At 36.1% G+C, this 20,020-nt stretch overlaps 1 protein-coding gene across 1 annotated transcript in view; it reads right to left on the reverse strand.

Moving 5' to 3' along the window:
- dntt (deoxynucleotidyltransferase, terminal) overlaps positions 1 to 20,020 on the reverse strand; it is a 143,182-nt gene that overhangs the window by 111,703 nt on the left and 11,459 nt on the right. The window contains exon 3 of the mRNA XM_053502878.1: positions 11,541 to 11,657. Within this exon, the coding sequence (XP_053358853.1) occupies positions 11,541 to 11,657 (117 nt within the window). The remainder of the gene's footprint in view (positions 1 to 11,540; positions 11,658 to 20,020) is intronic.

A 20,020-nucleotide genomic window follows, 5' to 3' on the forward strand; every position in this document is an offset into this window, starting at 1 on the left:
CAAGCACAATAAAACTCAGCACTCATGCACACAGACCCAAGGTAAAAATCAAACCCAAATCCTAGAGGTCTAAGGCGACAGTGCTAACCACTAAGTCACCTACATGGAAATACAGTGTATACTGTTTAAACATTATGATGTATGATGTCTTTTGATAAATGTATCAATGTCTCTAGCATTAGCAAATATAAGAATAAACCTGTTCATTATGTTATTTTTATTAATGTTGCCATACAATGGACCTTGCTAGTCCTCGTCTCCGATTTTTATTCCAAATCTAAAATGATCTCCTTTAAAGTGGACACTTTGAATGCTTTGCTTATGAACACAGAAGCATGCAGAAAGGAAAAAGAAAGGTGCGGTGTAAATAAGATGGTAAGCAATCCAAAGGAGTGATGAAAGGGCAGAAAGAAATGTGTGTCAGTTACATGTATCTGTTTCTTAAGCACTGATCGGTGGTTGAAGGCGGACAGGGATCAAAGAACAGACCAGGTCACGCTTATTTTATCTCTCTCTCTTTCTGTCTCTCTCCCTCTTTCTATCTCTACCTCAACATGCTCTCCCAGGGCATCTTCTTGTGAGTACTGAAAAGGAACCTGTCATTTTCCACTTGCTTATAAGTTTTTCCCTAAGGGGCCTGAAATAACACACTATCGCTAAAGCTTAAACATGCATTATCAGATTCTCATCATTTCTTTTCTCTAAATCTGGGTTGTTTGTGTTTAGAACTTATTACGCTGCTATTTAATTACACTGCTGCATTAAATGTGCTGTTATTAAAAAATAATCAGCTTTTGAGTCAGAGAGGATGTGAGTTCAAATGTGGGAAAACACACCGAAACACCTTGACACTACACGCTTCACTCAATTTAATCACCTCGACAGGCGATGGATCTGATTACAGAGCTGCGAAGAGGGTGACAGGGAAGTGATGGAGAAGTGACGGTGGCGTGACGCTGTGGAGACAAGCATGTTGCTGACATCAGTATTCACGTTTTTGCTCAGAAATGCAACATGGTAGCCTAATTAGAAATTCAGAAAGACAGCGATGTGTTTGGATTATTTGGGAGTAGCTCACTATGTAGTGATAGGAAGAGGCTGCTGACAGCAGCTGACAGAAAGGCTGTAAATTGAATTGACATGAGCAATGTATTTGTTAGATCGGACGGTGCGAGTGGCAGTGGGGCTTAGAGATTACACTTCTTTTTTTTTTTTTTTTTACACTTTCTGCTCAAACTTCAGTTCGGGTTGTCCTAAATCGCTATATGATTGATCAAAGATGTCAGACTCCAGTTTTGGAGGGCCGAAGACATTTAAAACTGACAAGATGTTAAATAATTTCCGACATTTCACAGCGCCAGAAATGTCTCTACTTTTTGCTTTAAGACTTGAGTAAGCAGGCACATAAATGATTGATAGGAATGCTTACTAGTAACCATGAAATGTAAATTAGAAACAAGTTGACATTGAGTTACAGCATTCAGTTATACACCAAGGTGAAGGAGCTTGAAACTGGGTTCTATTTTTAAACATACATGTAACTTCAAATGTATTTCCTAGGGATTTGTTCATTTTTTTAAATAAAAGGAAATAAATAAAATGGCAAACATGACAGGATTTCATCAAATGAACAGGAGTATGGGTATACCTCGGTTGATTAGGGGTTCAAGCCCTGGCACCATGCGTCCCCTGAACTGGATGAACTGGGTAAAGAACCAAATGTGTTTACTTACAGGTTCCAGTATCAGTACCTCGAGAACAAACACATGTTTGTAGAAAATACTGTAGGTGTTTGGGGAAATTTGAATGTTTTTTTGTGTTTTTTTGTGTTTATATATATATTATAAACACAAAAAAACATTCAAATTTCCCAATTTATAGACAAATTATAGAAAATAGAAAAATTATAGAAAAATTCTGCCATAGACAGGAACCATACATACTAACTTAACTGACCTTGATTTGCAACATACAGAATGACAACAATAAACATTTTAGCACCCCAAATGGAAAAGAAGTTTGGTAGTGAAAGTTTGAGTTTCCAAGTTTTTTAATATGTGCCCTATAAATGATGAACCCTCTCTGTTTCAGGGGCCCTGTATCATGACTGACCCTGTGCTCTGAAGTATGCGATATGTGAATAGAAAAATCAATGTGCTGTAATATGCATAAATGTACGAAAGTATGTAAATAAAAATTGGAAAATTGAAAGAAATATTTTACTGTGACTAAAGATATCATTAAAAAAAAAACAGTTGTCGACTGTAAGTAACAACCTCTGCAGCGACCTCATTTCCCCTCCTGTCTGTTGCAACCACTCAGCATTCAGCATCACCAGTATACTAATCACCAGTCTGATCATCTGTCATCATCTGCACCTGTTTCTCACTGGTTCCTGCCTTAAGTTAGTCAGTTTTTTATGATTGAATTATTCATACTGTAGGTCGCTGTGTGTCTTAACAAACAAAAATCATTTCTCTGAACCTGCTGAGGTACCCTCAAATGGTGAGGTACACCAAAATGAGACTCCAATTGTCTAGATAACTTTCTCTATTTGGATTTAAACCTACACTGGGCATAATCTAAACTGACTGGATTCATTTCTTCATTCCTTCCTCCTTCTACACCCCTGAAAACATTGGCGGAAAAATAGAGGCAGAAATGCCAACACTATCTGCAGAGTCTATGATTTCTGGCTCTGACAGTTCCTCAAACTCAGCACCATCACTTCAGTTCATAACTGGTCTTGACCACTTTATCTCTATTTTTTGTTTCTGCCTGGATGTGATATTTCTCATGAATGTAGCTGGTGATTTCCCAGAGCCTATGTCTATTTCTCCAAATGAATTTTTTTCTAAATAAAAATGCCTCGTTTGCAGAAAAGGTGTCATTTTAATACAAAAACATATTTTTCACTCAGTAGTTTTAATACACTGGGGTTGCTTCACTGCTTCATCGTACAAAATCCATTTCAGTGCTACGTGTTTATCAAAAAGTCTTTAAGACAATGAAAAATAGATACACTCAAGCTAGTGTGCCCACTGGTAGTGCAGGAACGACGAAGACACTGTAAGAGTCAAACAATGCATTTCCTTTAAGAAGTCCATTTTCATGTTGTTGAAATTGTAACATTATTGTCTGTCATGTTTTGTGCCCCTCACTCAGGATATATAATGGTTTAAACCAAATCTGAATCCATCCTAGACATCCAAGGAAGATGGTGTGAGAGCTATCAGCTGTTGTTGTTATAAAAAAAACACACACCAGAAGATAAGAGAAGATAGATTTTGGGAACAAGTATTTAACTCTGCAAGAGCTGTCTATACTGAGCATATCTAATGCACCCAGAAGCCAGAGTAACGGGGCGAAGGAGGACACAAACAGCAAACAATCAGTAGACATGCCTTAGACACACACACACACACACACACGCGCACACACACACACATCATAGATTCTCTTTTTCTTGGATAAACAGTCACCTTCAAACAGTCTAACACACACACACACACACACACACACACACACACAGGCTCTCCTCCCTGTGGTGGTTAATGAGTGTATGAGCCTGATAATAGTGAGGATAAGAGAGCGAAGGCATGCTGTGCTGGAAACCACAGGGGTCTGTAGAGACATGACTAAGTGGATACCGGCTTAGGGCTGATTATGCTCCTACAAGCGCATATCTGTGAGCACGTCAGGGGGTCATGCGTGGACACTCGCATAAGGTGAAGTGTTCATAATTGATTGTAATATCAGAGTGTCCACTAGGAGACAGTGTTCCATGAACCACAAGGCCGTGAAGCCAATCTACAGTAGATAGCGGAAAAAAAAGCAAAGAAACTTTGTATTCTAATTCAGGATTATTAAACAGAAGACAACATTCACATAACTTGGTTTTGTAAAGAAAAATAAATTGCGCGATCCTGCAGAATTTATTTGTCTGTGATGAAGAGCCACATCTGGAATAAAGCCTCACATACAACACAATACAGTATCTTGACTTGTAATAAATCTATTATACGTACAATAATGTGTTCGTATTGCTATACGTAAAGGAAACATTAGGAACAAAAACTGATCTACCAACTTGAGATGTAATTCAGACTAGCTGTTTATGATATAAATGAAATAACTTTGTCAAATATGAAAAAATATTACAGACACAATCCAGAAACACAGAATCAATAGGGCAATACATCGCAGGGCAAACACACACACTCACGCAATCATTCACACACTACACTTTTTGGGAACACCAATTAGACTAATCTGCACGTCTTTGGACTGTGGAAGGAAACCCGAGTACCAAGAAGAACCCCACCAAGCACGAGGAGAACAAGCAAACTCCATGCACACAATCGTGAGGCGGAAATCAAACCCGGACCCTGGAGGTACAAGGCGACTGTGCTAACCACTACACCACCGTGCCACTTGGTTTTATATACTGCTCAAAAAAAATTAAGGGAACACTTACTCCCAGTTTGACTTGAACGCCTCTCATATGTGTATGCATGGTTCAAGTCAAATCGGGACTAAGTGTTCCCTTTATTTTTTTTGAGCGGTATATTTACTGAAACACAATTTCGAACAAACAAAATGCAAAGTACCCCGTAGTGCTGTTTTAATCATGGTATAGAGAATAATTTCACTAAAATGGCCCAGAAATTTCAGATTTCAGTTTTTTCTGCAACAACAAGGTACAATGGAGTTTAACAGTCATGAACTTAATATAATTTCTACTACTAAATAAAAAATAAATAAACATGGAACAATATCCCAGAGTTATATATTAAAAAAAAAAAAAAACTTAATCTAAGTAAAAAACGTCCAGCTTTGTTTTTTGTAATGTTAGAAGTGGTTAATGTTAAATTTTTTGCAAAATTTATAAAATGTAAGACATGGGAGTGGTGTCTCAGGTGGCTAAAATTCTAGTTTGTTGATTTTCAGATCTAGTGATCCGGGTTCGAGTCTCGCTGTTGATGGGTTGCCACTCCCCATTTAAGGAAATTGATTTAAACATTTTTATTTTAATATTTGTTTGAGATTATAAAACTGGATAATCTGTTTCTTTTAACCAGTTTGTCATGCATTTCTTTATTCCAACATTGCACGGTTATAAAACAAGTAAATCTTTGATTAATCACAGGCTGTGATTGTGATTAACTAGATAAATTTTTTTAATTGATTGACAGCACTAATTATATTATAAAAGGGTTGTAAAGGGGTATACTGTAGTTTACATGGAGTATGGTTTAAATGGAGTAAAATTCAATTTTCCCTTGGGATGGTGAAGGTCTACAGTATATTGAACTTATTTGTAATTAAAAGCTCTTGATTCAGCATAGCCTTGTAGAGAGATTTGCAAATGTGTAAAGTAACCTGAATTTCAAAAGCGATCAATTACACACACAAATCTTTACACCAAATTTGCAGGTACTACTAAAGGTCTAGTGGATTTATGACTTATATGTTATTATGAAGGTGTTTGTATCTTTTCTCTCTCGTGCGTGTCATGGTCTGTGAAATGACTGGAATCTTTAAGAAACCTGCCAGCCAAATTCATTTAAACTGTAGCCAAGATCACAGCAGAGTAACAATGTGCTGCCTTGAGTGTCTATTCAGGATTTACCTGAATGCCTGTCACAGCAGTGGAATAAAAACTCTGTTTGTTTAGGGCTGAGTTAAGATGAATGCTCTCAAGGTTTGTTGGCCAGAAAGCTAAAAGGCTCAGCTAGTCTGGTGTCCTCTAAAAAACAAGACCATTGAAAACCATCCTTCCTCCAGCGAGCACGGCATGATCCAGGCTGAAAGTGCATTTGCAGAGTGTGTTCAACCTCGACCATAACAGGAGGAGTCATGTTATGTAATCCTTCATATTTAATGTTTCCCGTGTAACACTTTGCAAGGGAAGCGAAGGATTTTTATTTATTTATTTATTTTTAAATAACAAATGCTGTTAGCAAAATGATTGTTTATCTTAAGTGGAAAAACAAAACAAAAAAAAAAAACATATTCAGCAGGGAATTAAGGCTGTGTGTGCACCATTTGATTAAAATGTCAGAAAAGGGAACCGTAACACTCAAAAATATAATATAAAGTGGGTTAGGTACAAAACTTATAAAACCCCATTGTCATGAGAGTGAACAGCAAATAAATGAAACTGGGTGATGCTTACACGCACACACAGTAGGTGAGCTAGAGCGTATTATCTGGACGTCAGTCTATATGTGTTTTTTTTTATATATATATTTATATCTTGGTGGGGTAAAAACTTCTGATGGACTCGATCTTGTAGGGACATTTGACTGGTCATAGCAAAAAAAAACTTCATCATTATATCATTATATATACAGGTTTTTTTTTATGATTATTGAGGTTAAACTTGGGGTAAATTATCTGCCTTATTTACTGAAGGTCCTCACTAGGATAGGAAGACGAGTGTGTTTGTGAGTTTGTGCGTGCACGCGTACGTGCGTGAAAACCTGCTGTGATTAAGTGCTGAGGTGTGAGAGAGCACAGCCCACAGGATTGTTAAGGGATCGATCCGTCCGTGTTGCTGCTCAGTCAAGCACACAACGCCATCAGAGAGCTGCAGTCGAAGCGGCGAGTGTACCAGCTCTGCCCTGATGATTAAGGGCAAATACATGGAAGCTCATTACCTATTGCCAGCTCATTAATGCTGGAAAACCAAAGCGTCGAACCACAAGCATTCAACTGTTCAGCTCTGCAGCTCGATACTTACATACATAAACACCCACATACACCCTGCATGTCTGGGAGCTGCTTATAGGACATGTCAGTGTGATGTTGTGTGTGAAGAAATATGTAGAAAATCTCTGTGGATAAAATTTGAGAGAATAAATCAACACCAGAAAAGGGAGAATGTGTTGATTGGCAGCTCACTGAGGTCCGTAAATGGAAATCAAACCCACGGTTTGTGATTGTGGGTGACATCAGCTTTCACCTCCAGCTTTCTCCACCCATGCCCTTATGAGCATGTCCTTCTCTGCCCGGTCTTTGTCTTTTATTCTTGTCTCTATCCAGTCTCTTGTGTGTCTACTCTAGTTCCCATTCTCCCTGTCCTGGTTTTCTCTCTCTCACTTTCTCTCTCTTTCTGCTCATTTTCTTCACAACATTTTCTATTCTCTCACCTCTCTTTTCCCTGCCTGTCTCATCACCTCTCCACATTCTTGGTCTTCATATTCTCTCACCAGTTTTAGACAAATGCACTACTCTGCAGATACAGAGACAACGAGCACAAAATCTACATCCACTAATGCAAGATAAGGTCAGAGACATTTCTTTCTCACATAAACATGATTGCTCTTATCTATGGTCTATTCTTTTTATTATTATTATTATTATTATTATTCTCAGGTTGAATGAATTCCCATGAATCAATTCATGTTCTATGCAAGGGTGTTTGCTCATCAGGAAACTGAGCAGTGTGGGTTATGCATTTTCATTAATACCTGATGATGTTTGCTGAGCAGCTACACATCAGATAAGCGCAGGGGTTAAATGATGTAATCCTTCCACCGGAAGAGTTTAATCATGCACCCATGTGGTGTAAAACGTTTAGATGTATTTTGGTTGGTCCATGATGATCTTAGCAGGAGAGCGAGCTGGTATAAATGATATACATGTACAAAGCAAGGGTAAGCTTCCCTATTAGATCATTTGTTGTTAGCAAATGTCTTAATGCATGTATTTTTTTCTTTTTCTTGTGAAAGAATGTACCACAAAAAAACAACATTCACACCACATTAGAAAAGTTCCAAGAATATTAGGAATGTGTAAAGCTCAGGATGATTTGTTTCTAGCTCCGTCTGTACTGTATACCATTGTATTCCAAACTTATGTGTACATATTGGTGGCCTTGATCACTTTGTCACGGGGATCTGTGTGCAGTAAGCTCTGGTGCACTGAGTGTCTTTCTATCATGGTGAGTTTACTACAGTAGTATATAATTGACTAGACTAGTCGTTGACGCAAAAAGAGTTTGTTGAAATAGTTATAAGACGAAAGCTTAAAATATCAGTAACTAGCACATAACTTCTCATAACTTCCCTTCGGCTTAACATTTTGATTTAATTAAAGGTGCAAGTTCAGTTTTCATAGTGTACGTCCCATTTTTTGGAGTAAGCCATAATGAGTCATGCTGTTGTAGGTGTATTCAGGATTGTGCCAGCATTGTAGGAGCATTACAGTCATGTCTGTGTCTTTCGCATACTCTGTCTATACACAGTAAACTATCACATTGATTAGATCTTCTAAGTGAAGCATATAGACACGCCCTAATCAAGGAAAAAGCACTATACAGTATTTGTCCAAAAAAAAGCACTGGATGCCAGGTTATAATCTGGCACAAAACTGCTCATAACTTCCCTTCTACTCAACATTTAAATTTCTTTAATAGCACAGATTAAACCTGGCACAGATATTTAACTTAGGCAAATACCGAAGGACTGGCAAAGTTTTCTTCAATTCTGTTTAGCCAGTTTTGCGTAAAGCTGTGACAAAATCAGACTGGACAGACATACAGACATACAGATTTTTCCCGAGACTGGTTTCGGGTCCTTCAATGTATGAAACATTAAGATATCATATAAAAAGAGTGAGTTCTGATCAACATACTGTAGAGACAAAACTTTTATTTTAACAGATAATCAATATTAATGTATTAATGTTTTGTGGTGTTAATGTTATGGCTGATTGGTGTATCATGTTCCATGTGCCTCTGCTGATGGTGGGATGGGAATGTCATGTGCTAAATTTTAAGTTCCAGTCCATTTCAACATGAAATGCTTCTGTTTCTTGCAACTGGATAGACTGGAAGATGACTGTATATAAATCCTGTCTATGTGTTTATTGCTTATTCGTTGTTTAGATATATACTGTACAGTGTGTGTGTGTGTGTGTGTGTGTGTGTGTGTGTGTGTGATCCTCTGTATGTTCTTTTTGACTCTGTGATTTGCCCTTGAATTTGTATTATTAGCTAATATATTCTGTGTAAGACCTTTCCCTTAATTCTGACTCCATTAATGATTTGCCCTTTGAGGTTGGTTAGTTGTTATTCATAATTAAAATATTGTAAATAAATTGTAGTAAATTGAGGGAAGAAGTCAGCACCATTTGTTTTATGTACAGTCATGTTCAAAAGTTAGTAACCCCCTTTAAAATTTTCTGTTTTTTGTGTAAAAACATCATCTAATCATAGTGGGTCATAGTATTAAGCGAATGCTACCTTCAAAAAAATAACATATAATTTTTTTTATCATGCCATTATTTATTAAACACAAAAAAAAAAAGCCAAAGGGCAAAAAAGCATGAAGCCTCTTATTGCCTCCACAGGATTTGAGAGGGTGAGTTGCAGCCAGGTGCTGCTAATCATCAGCCCTTGATTAATTGATCATCAGCATGTGTGCAGACCTCTATAAAAGCAGATCATTTAGCAGTTTGCTGGTCTCAAGCATTCTGGTGTCTATTTAAAAAAATATCAAGAGGGAAAGACATTGGTCTTAGAGAAGTAATTGTTGCTGCACATCAATCTGGAAAGAGTTATGAAACCATTTCCAAACAATTTGGAGTTAAATTTCTACAGTGAGAAAGATTATTCATAAGTGGAACACATTCAAGATAGTTGCAAAACTTTCCAGGAGTGGACGTCCCAGCACATTTACCCCAAGGTCAGATTATGCAATGTTCAGAGAAATACAAAAAACCCAAGAGCTACATCTTAGACCCTACAGTCCTCACTGAGCATGTTAAATGTTAAAATCCTGAAAATGCACTCTGTTAAAATAGAAGGGTTGCCAGAAGAAAGCCTGTCTAAAAAGAACACAGAACCTGACTGAGGTTTGCAAAACTGCATCTGAACAAAACGCAAGACTTTTGGACATATGAGACCAAAGCGGAGTTGTGCCCAGCACCATGTTTGGGGAAAATCAAACCGCATTTCAGCAGAAACACCTTTTACTGTACCTACTAATGATCTGGGCTTATTTTGCAGCCACAGAACCTTGGCACCTTGCAGGCAAGAAGTTACTGTAACCATGTTTCTCTACAAGAATGTAAGAGATTGCAGCCATACAGGAAATGATTACTTTAAGTTATTGCTGCTAAAGATGGATCTAATAGCTATTAAATCATAGGGGTACTTGGTATTGTCCACATGTTTTTCTTTTTGGCTTCATTTTTGTGATTAATTAATCAAGAGCTGATAATTAGCAGCACATGGCTGCATCTTACCCTCTTAAATCCTGTGGAAACTGTAATTGGACGTTTTTTTTTGTGGCCCATGTTTTTTGGCTTTATAAATAATGGCACAGTAAAAAAAGAAAAGTTATTTCTTTGGTTCAACTGAGGTTGTATTTGAGCAATACTAAGACTTGGTATGATTAGTTTTTTCCACAAAAACAGAATTTACATTTCGGCATTTGGCAGATGCTCTTATCCAGAGCGACTTACAAAAAAGTGCTTTGAAGTTTCCGTCATCGGATAGATACTAGCAACATAGTTAATAATTAAGTACATCAGTCAATTTATTAAAAAAAATATTAAAGAAACACTTAGATTTAAAAAAGAATTAAAAGAGGGTGTAGTAACCTTTGAACATGACCGTACCTTTTTCTCTTGGTTTTAGCATAGCCAGTGAGTAAGAAATGGAAATTCTGTAAATAATCACAAAGCAACGCACTATTGGTGAACATGAACCACTTTTTATGACTTTTTTTGCTTGTTGCAGCCCACCCTAAACTGAGTCATAACAATGTGAAGAATTATATAAAGTGAAACACCTAGCTTATGTTTTTTTTTTTTTTTTTTTAGACTGCTTTGCTGACACATCCCTATCACATTAATAGCAATGACTGAGAGGCGGAAGTGAAAAACAGAAACACAGTGAAGTACAGTAATAAACATAAACAAGGTAAATAATTTACTCTGTTTTTTTTAAACAAAAAAATACTCAAAATTGTGTAATAAAAGTATATAATGTATAACACAAAAGGAAAGATTTCTATTTACCATGATTGATATAATGACTGGCTTAAAGCCAGTCAAGCATTAAAAACCTAAAAGTTATAAAATCGCTACTACTTTTTTTTAAGATAATTAAAATACTAATGCAGTTGCGTATGCGCCCTTAAAGGGTGTTTTGTAAGACGTTCTTATTATTCCTTCAATGAGACCTTGTGATTGAATGTGTTGCTCAATCCTAATGAATTCATTGCCAAAATATTCATGCATAATATATTTTACAAACATTTATCTAAATCACAACCAGACATCACCGCTTTAAAAAGCGGATGAGACTGAATAAAGTTTCTTTTTGACAAAGAGTATTCGTTGTCTTGAAGGTAATAATGTTCCAGTTTCAGTTCCATTTTCACCAGAACATTTCCCCCATGTTATTCAGAAGGTACAGTGCGAGAGGGAATAGAGATGTGTGTATTTACTTTTAAATGCCATAGTTTGTATTTTAAAAGTGGGTCAGGCTTAAAAATAAGCGTGCGTGTGTGTGTGTGTACACTTACAGTAAGATTCTTGTTATGATTGTACAGCGTAGTCCGTCTTTGGCATGCGTACTGAGACACAGTAAGCCGAGGACTGTCTGGTGGACCTGCTACTGGCTTCAGCTGCACAGATGGCTTCTGCACACAAAGCAAAGAGAAACACAGAAGAAAGAGAGAGCGCGAAACAGTGTGAATGTGTGTATAAATGAGAGAAAGAGCTTTAATTCCAGCCTTCACCAGCCATAATATTACATCATTTTGCTTAAATTAATTAAGCTAAGCACATATAGATAACGCCAGACAATATACCAGCTGGAATTTAATCTCAGCCAGTCCTTTTCATACTGCCTTTATTGCATCCTGTTTAAGTCGAAGCATGATTCTTTTTGTTGTTTTTTTTTCTTCTTTTTGGCAAAAATGACTATAGACTATTTAGCTGAACTGCGATGCTATCGAAAGCATCAGGACAACACATTAATGGCTTCTTCTCATCATAGAGTTAAGATAGGAATGCAATTACTTTCTACAGCCTGCCCTAGAAAGAAATCAGGAAGCCCTAATTTCATTTGGTTCCTGTAAATTGGCTTTTAATTTCAGCGCGGAAATCATTCCCCCCATTTATAAGGTTTTAAAATGATTATGCATGTGGCATTAGTGTTCTGAGGAACCGATATGAAATGCCTATGAAAATTACCTGCACAAAGCTCTTGACACATTGTGACTTTTCTGACATTAAGTGCTTATGCAAACATTATCAAGATTTTATACCGATTGTTAAAATAAACTAAAATATTTTGTCAGTTATTACAGCGGGAAAATTAGCATATACAGAGTGAACATGAAGTTCTTTCCTAAGTATGTATAATCATATCTTAAAAACTATGTGAGATAGAGTGTTGTGGCATGTAGACTAATTAACAGCCTTCCGTAATTTGCAGTAAGCCGTACAGTACATACACGATAACTAGCACAGGGTTTGTGTAATATACATTTACAGTACAATCAGGGATCAATTTTATGCTCACCCTGTACTGTATGTTTGTCTCCTTTATAAGCAGTAGGGAAAAGTATTCTAGTCACTGCCTGCAGCATCTCCTAATAAAAATCATCATAACATACTGTAAATGATTCTCCCTACATAAGGCCCATAATTAAATGTATATAAGACACAGTGCTCATTAGGGATTAGAAGAATTACAAGGAACAAAATGTTTCACTGAATGCACTTGAAACTTGCCAAATTGTTCCATAGTGAAAAATGTGGTTAACTGTTTAATGTCATTTTCTGTTCCTGTGTGATTTCAAGAAAATACAGTCTCAATTTCAACCGGTTTAACAAAACACTTAAATTCCTTCCCAGAATTCATCACTTATTGTATGCATGGCTACAGGAAGAGGAAGGAACGATAAATAGCCACCACAGCTAGGGCTTTGGCCGGGAAATCAGTGTACAAAGTATTTTACTTACAAATCTACAAGCAACAAATCACACTTAATAGGATGGAGCATTATTGTGAAAGACAACAGCTTTCCCTTAATGCAGAACACAACAAAGGTGAACATTCAGTCACAGTTAGTGGACAGTTGAATGCCTGAATGTAAAGAATGTTATTAATCATTGCTTTATTTTGTTTGAACTGCTTTGCAGCCATAAGGGGGTGGTATAGTTTTCTGCAATGAGCCAAAATGGAAAAAAATAAATCTTCTCTAAGCCCTTGTGCCAGTGTACTGTACTGTATGCCTCGCCAGACCTTGCTAAATAAAAGTACCCTCTCAGTAGCTTTCAAACACCATACAAGTACAGGGGAACCTCAGATTACGAGTAACGCGGTTTGCGAGTGTTCCACAAGACGAGCAAAAATGTTTAATAAATTTTGACTTGAAAAATGAGCAAATCTTGGTTTTCAAGTATCGAGTATCATGTATCACGCATGCGCTTCTTATTGTGACGCCGAGCGGCACGTGATCACAACTAAGCCAAAGTTTTTTCTCTCTCTTGCTCTGCGGAATTGTGGGTAATCGTCTCCCTTGCTTGGTCTTAGTGCACGTCTCTAACTGGTATAATCAACATCCGTGCACGCGTGTACTGTTTACTATACCACTGTGACCACGTGTGTGCATGTAAAGCATATTTAATTTTGTGTTTGTATGCATGTGTGTACAGTGCGCTTGAACTGTTTATGATAACATGTATGTGTGCACAGCAAAAGAAAGTCTCGTTAGAGAGGTTAAAGATCCATTTTCTTTCTCTCCCTGGATCAGCATGCCATTGTGGGTGTGCTTGCGTAATTTGACACCGTGCCCCTTTACACACACACACACACACACACGCACACCCTCCTCCTCTTGCCTTCACACACACACACACACACACACACAATCTGCTCTACACAGAAACACTCCTCTGTTGCGATTCTTTTCGAAGGTAAGGTGCAGGTTAATTTGTTTTTTATTTTTATTTACAGCGATGATTCTGTTAGCGTGCGCTCACACGAGAGATATTAACAATGTTCCTTGCTAATTTCTTTACGATAAAACAGTCTTTCTGTTTGTGTATGTGTGTGTGTGTGTGTGTGTGTGTGTGTGTGTGTGTGTGTGTGTGTGTAAAACTTAAATAAGAGAGGAAGAAGTGTTACTGTGTAAGACGAGAAGAGGGGAGGGTCTGATTCCTCGTCTCCTCTTACTTTAGCTTTACACACATACTGTACACAAACACACATCATTTAGTTCCTGTAAATTGGCTTTTAATTTCAGCGCGGAAATCATTCCCCCCATTTATAAGGTTTTAAAATGATTATGCATGTGGCATTAGTGTTCTGAGGAACCGATATGAAATGCCTATGAAAATTACCTGCACAAAGCTCTTGACACATTGTGACTTTTCTGACATTAAGTGCTTATGCAAACATTATCAAGATTTTATACCGATTGTTTAAAAAAACTAAAACATTTAGTCAGTTATTACAGCGGGAAAATAAGCATATACAGAGTGAACATGAAGTTCTTTCCTGAGTATGTATAATCATATCTTTAAAATGATATGAGATAGTGTTGTGGCATGTAGACTAATTAACAGCCTTCTATAATTTGCAGTAAGCCGTACAGTACATACACGATAACTAGCACAGGGTTTGTGTAATATACATTTACAGTACAATCAGGGATCAATTTTATGCTCACCCTGTACTGTATGTTTGTCTCCTTTATAAGCAGTAGGGAAAAGTATTCTAGTCACTGCCTGCAGCATCTCCTGATAAAAATCATCATAACATACTGTAAATGATTCTCCCTACATAAGGCCCATAATTAAATGTATATAAGACACAGTGCTCATTAGGGATTAGAAGAATTACAAGGAACAAAATGTTTCACTGAATGCACTTGGAACTTGCTAAATTGTTCCACAGTGAAAAATGTGGTTAACTGTTTAATGTCATTTTCTGTTCCTGTGTGATTTCAAGAAAATACAGTCTCAATTTCAACTGGTTTAACAAAACACTTAAATTCCTTTTCAGAATTCATCACTTATTGTATGCATGGCTACAGGAAGAGGAAGGAACGATAAATAGCCACCACAGCTAGGGCTTTGGCCAGGAAATCAGTGTACAAAGTATTTTACTTACAAATCTACAAGCAACAAATCACACTTAATAGGATGGAGCATTATACTGTAAGACGAGAAGAGGGGAGGGGCTGATTCTTCCTCTCCTCTTACTTTAGTTACACACACACAAACACACACACAGGGCCAGCGGACATGGAAACACTTATGTCAGGATTTATTTTTACTTTTTTTAAGGGAAAGTGTAGGCTAATTTGTTTAATTTTTACTTTATATTTTTTGTATATTTTATTATTTTTATGTATTTATTTTTTGGGGGCTGTGGAATGAATAATTTGAGTTTCCATTATTTATTATGGAACTTCCCTTATTTACTATGTAAGGGTGAGTATATTTGAGTCCGGCTGTGTGTAATCAGTTGTCAGGTGAATTGGGGCGAGTAAATGGTGAATTGGGTTGGGATTTGGTGTTCTTTTTTATCATGTTTGTAGGCTGTGCTGTAATTTGTGCATTGGGTCTGGGCAACCATTTTGGCACATTCATAAAAAATTATGATAGATAATTAGATATTACAGCACTTTACTAAATATATTTTTGAATCATTTACTGTAAATCTAACATGCTTTACTGTCAACTCTTCTGCCAGTAAATTACTGGAAATTGTACAGTGAATATTTTACAATATTCTAGATAACTGTTTTTGATCCTAGTATTAAACCAAGGAACTGCGGTAATACTTGGCCTTTTTACAGATATTTACAGATATTCAAATAAATTTTTTTGATTTACGAGTTTTTTTCGATATACAAGCCCGCTTCCAGAACGAATAATGCTCATTATCCAAGGTTCCACTGTATTTAAATACATCAAGCTATATTAAGCCTGTTTCCCAAATGCCAGGATTTCTATATTTTCTATAGTCTATTTTTTTTTACTAGCATATCAATCAATATTCACAAAATAACATCATGATTTGTATGAATTTTATTTATGTGTTTGTTTAATGAGCTGTTGCGGATGGTCTGACTTTACCTGAGATAGTTAATGTATGAATATATAAAAAGAAGAAGCATAGTGATGTTTAAGTAGATCAGGTCTGGTATGCTTTACCAAAGGATTGGAACTAAACTACGCAGATAGACAGATGCCCAGGAGCAAGGTTAGATACCTAAAATGTACACTTTTTTTATTACTTATTTACATTAATTAATTTTACAGCAAAATGTAATTTTATTATGAAAAGGGATTATAACATAATAATTTTATAAAACCATGTATAATTAAATGTGTTAATTAGAAGAATGTTTTATCTAATGTTTTTAGGTTTTGGTTAGAGTGGTAAAAAAAAATTCAATTGAATTCACTTTTATTTGTACTGTACTTTTAGCAATATATATTGTCACAAATAAGCTTTACAGAAATACAAATTACAGATATAAAATAAATTAATAAAAACGATTGCAATCACAAGCCATCACAGAAAAACTGTTTGCGTCAATGCAGCATGAAAACATCTTCATATGTTCTAATTGGAACCATGTGATGATCTTAAGCTAGTTGCACTGGCTCATTTGTTAAGACATTGTGTTATATATCATTGAATAAGAGATGGTGTATTAAAAGCTCAGTACTGCCAAGCTACTAGAATTTAACCTATTTATAAAGCAAAATAAACACAGTTACAGAAACAGAGCAACGATAAACATGGAAAGGTTCAGGCGATCAGTAAACGTCATAACTGAGACAGGACTGTCTTAGAACACAAGTAAAACTAACAGAGGATCAAAAACCAGGAAGGCAGTATGCATAGAATATAATGTCAGATACTACACAGAGCATATACGTTGCATTTAGGTGAATAACTTGTGAGGGTGAGTATATTTGAGTCCAGCTGTGTTTAATCAGTTGTCCGGTAAATTGGAGCGATTAAATGGTGAATTGTGTTGGGATTTGGTGTTCTTTTTTGTCATGTTTGTAGGCTGTGCTGTTTTGTGCATCGAGTCTGGGCAACAATAGCTGGTTTAGATCGTAGTATTAAACCAAGGAACTGGGGTAATGCTAAGCCTTTTTACAGATATTCACAGATATTTAAATTAAAATATTTTTTTTCTTTTCTACAATCACATGTATTCTTGCAAATTTGTCTAAATAAAAATGAGTTCATGTATGTGTAAAAAGATATCTTTAAATGAAAGCACAAAAGCTCCTATTTGTGAAGGAACAGTGCAAAAAAAATGGGAAAATGAGATCATGGGATGATATGAACAGTGTGTCACAATTGTATCATCATCACGCCCCATCTTTTTATCATTGTGATTAGTCATATTCTAATGATAACAATGGATTATTATGTAATTACAAGATTGCCAAAAGGGATTTGAAGATGCATAAGAAATTTCAGATAAATACAATTTCCTATAAAATAGAATTCAGAGTTACCTGATAAAGAAATGTACTGATTGCTTCTGTGACTATAAGAGGCTTAATAATAAATGTTGCCTGCTCCATACTGTATATGCCCAGATAGCACCAGCCTCAACCCCCCTGCTGTTAGATGACATATGGCTGTATCATAGCTGATGGGAGCACACGTTACATGGTAATTTATCTAAAGTTCCTCTTAATTATCTAAAAATCCCTCATAATATTGGACCTTTAATAAATTTCTTTTGAAAGTGAAAAATCACATTTCCTGCCATTAATCTTTTATTACATTAACTATGCACTCTGTGCCCTCATAGATGGAAGGTAATGTGCAGCTTTTTCACTAAGTGCTGTGACATGATTTGTTTTTGTACATGGTTAACTAAAACCTTGGAATGATTCATTTTAGCCCATTTTATTTAATTTTTCCTTAATGGTGTTAGATCAACATTTTGCATGCTCATAAATCACTTAAAATCTACCAACTGCACATTAATTAACAAACCAAAAACACAATGGCTGCTTGGTAGAAGTAAGTCCAAAGCCTTAAGTGTTTTTTTAAACATATCTCTGTTCTCTCTATCTGTAGTGTGCACTGTTTATGATTACTTTAATACCACTATTTTAAAAAGTAACTTTTTTGTAAAAACCTTGCTGCAATGGAACTATAAAGAGGTCTATAGTTATAGTGTTTAAAATATGACGCAACTGGAACCTGAACTCTAACATCTGTTTTTATTGTTAGAACTGAACTCTAACATGAGATATAAGATTTAGGAGAATGTGTATCTTATGTAGTTTTAATAAACTTTGGAACAATGAACCAATGCAATAAGTACTGTATGTTGGTGATACATAGCAAAACATTATTTTGCTGAAAGTCTTTGAAATAATGTGTTATACAGATTTGTTCTGCAAAAAATACGTTATACATTATGCATAAATCTTATAAGTGACCATTAAATGTGACTCGCACATAAACACGATTTCCAATATCTTCTCAGGAATACAATAAAGTAAAGATGGAATATTCTTTTAAAGTTGTATCACTGTGAGCTCACTTTCTTGGAATGGAAGTATCAAATACAAGGCTTGTGCATATATGCTGACTTCAGCTAAACTGACATACCCTTTTGTAGTGTATAATTGCACCTCAGTCATTTATACCTTGCTGTCAGCAAACTTTTAAGCATATGATGAATAATTTTAGGATTTATGCCTGTACAGGTGTGTTAGAGTGTGTGGCTCCAGTACCAAATGCAGGTTAGGAGAACATGTGCCAAGGATAATGATCTACACACACACAAGGCAGCCGTGTCCATTCCGGTTAATGAGATCACAGCCCACAGACTGACGGGGTTATGGGGTCACATCCCTTCAGAGACTGACCTTGCCTTCTTCTGTCTCTCTCAAACCATGATTGATAGGAGCTATGGAAGGCACACAAGGTAGGTGTCCGTACATCCAGGTCTCATCCCACACCATAGGGACAGCCTTTATAGAAAAATAAATAAATAAATAAAAATCCTACCTTTCAATGAGAAGAGCAGAGGAGGTAAATAAACACTCTGGGTTTTTAACGAGAAAGATATGCGTTCAGGGAAAAATTAGCTGTGTTCACACAGGCGATTTTATTTAATATGTATTTTTTATGCCTTAATGTACTGCACTGTGCTTTTTTCTTAAAGTGTGAACATATTATAAAAATACTGTAGTAAACAATGTGATTGAATTTCTTATAAGAGCAGAAAGAATTATTACTGGCTCATGGGACATTTTAAGAGTTAAGTAGTAAAAAGAGACTTTTATGCTTCAAAGATTAGTGCCACTCAAAATTCCTCAGATTTACATATTCTATTTATATCTATCTACTATATAATCTTTAATTGTTGGCAAATATCAAAACACTAGTTGATTAATTAGCAGATATATAATAATAATATTTACTGGATCAGGCCTAGGGTAGTATCTTGTATTGTTTGTATATATTTTACATTAAAAGTTGAATTAAGGGTACCAAGGCACATTCACAAGCCTTACAGTCTTTAACACAAAGCTTAAAAGGTTCACTACAGGCATACCATTTAATGCCACTTACACACAAAAAGACACTCTAAGATAAAAGGTTCGTCAAAAATGTTTAGATGTTGAACAGTTATAGAGGTCTAAAAAAAGGAAAGCTTCTGTTGTAGAATTCTAAAGATAAAGAAAAAAAACAGTGGTTCCATTGTGCTAATGCATTTACTGGAATAGTTCTGATACACTCGCCCCTTTAGAAGAAAATCACTTCCTGATTGTTCTTTATTGTTCTTTATCTGGTTTATCTCTATGATAACATTTTTCTATCCTGATGGAAGCGATCTCTTCCAGAATGACTTTACCAACATCCAGAATGATTTAAAGTTGCTCTTCTCCCATTAAGAGTTCTCCACAGCAGCCCAGTGGTTTTACACACTTTACACCAGAGCGACTTACAAAAAGTGCTTTGATGTTTCGGTCATTGGTTAGATACTTA

This window comes from Clarias gariepinus, chromosome 8 (genome assembly GCF_024256425.1).
Source record: "Clarias gariepinus isolate MV-2021 ecotype Netherlands chromosome 8, CGAR_prim_01v2, whole genome shotgun sequence".
NCBI lineage: Eukaryota > Metazoa > Chordata > Actinopteri > Siluriformes > Clariidae > Clarias > Clarias gariepinus.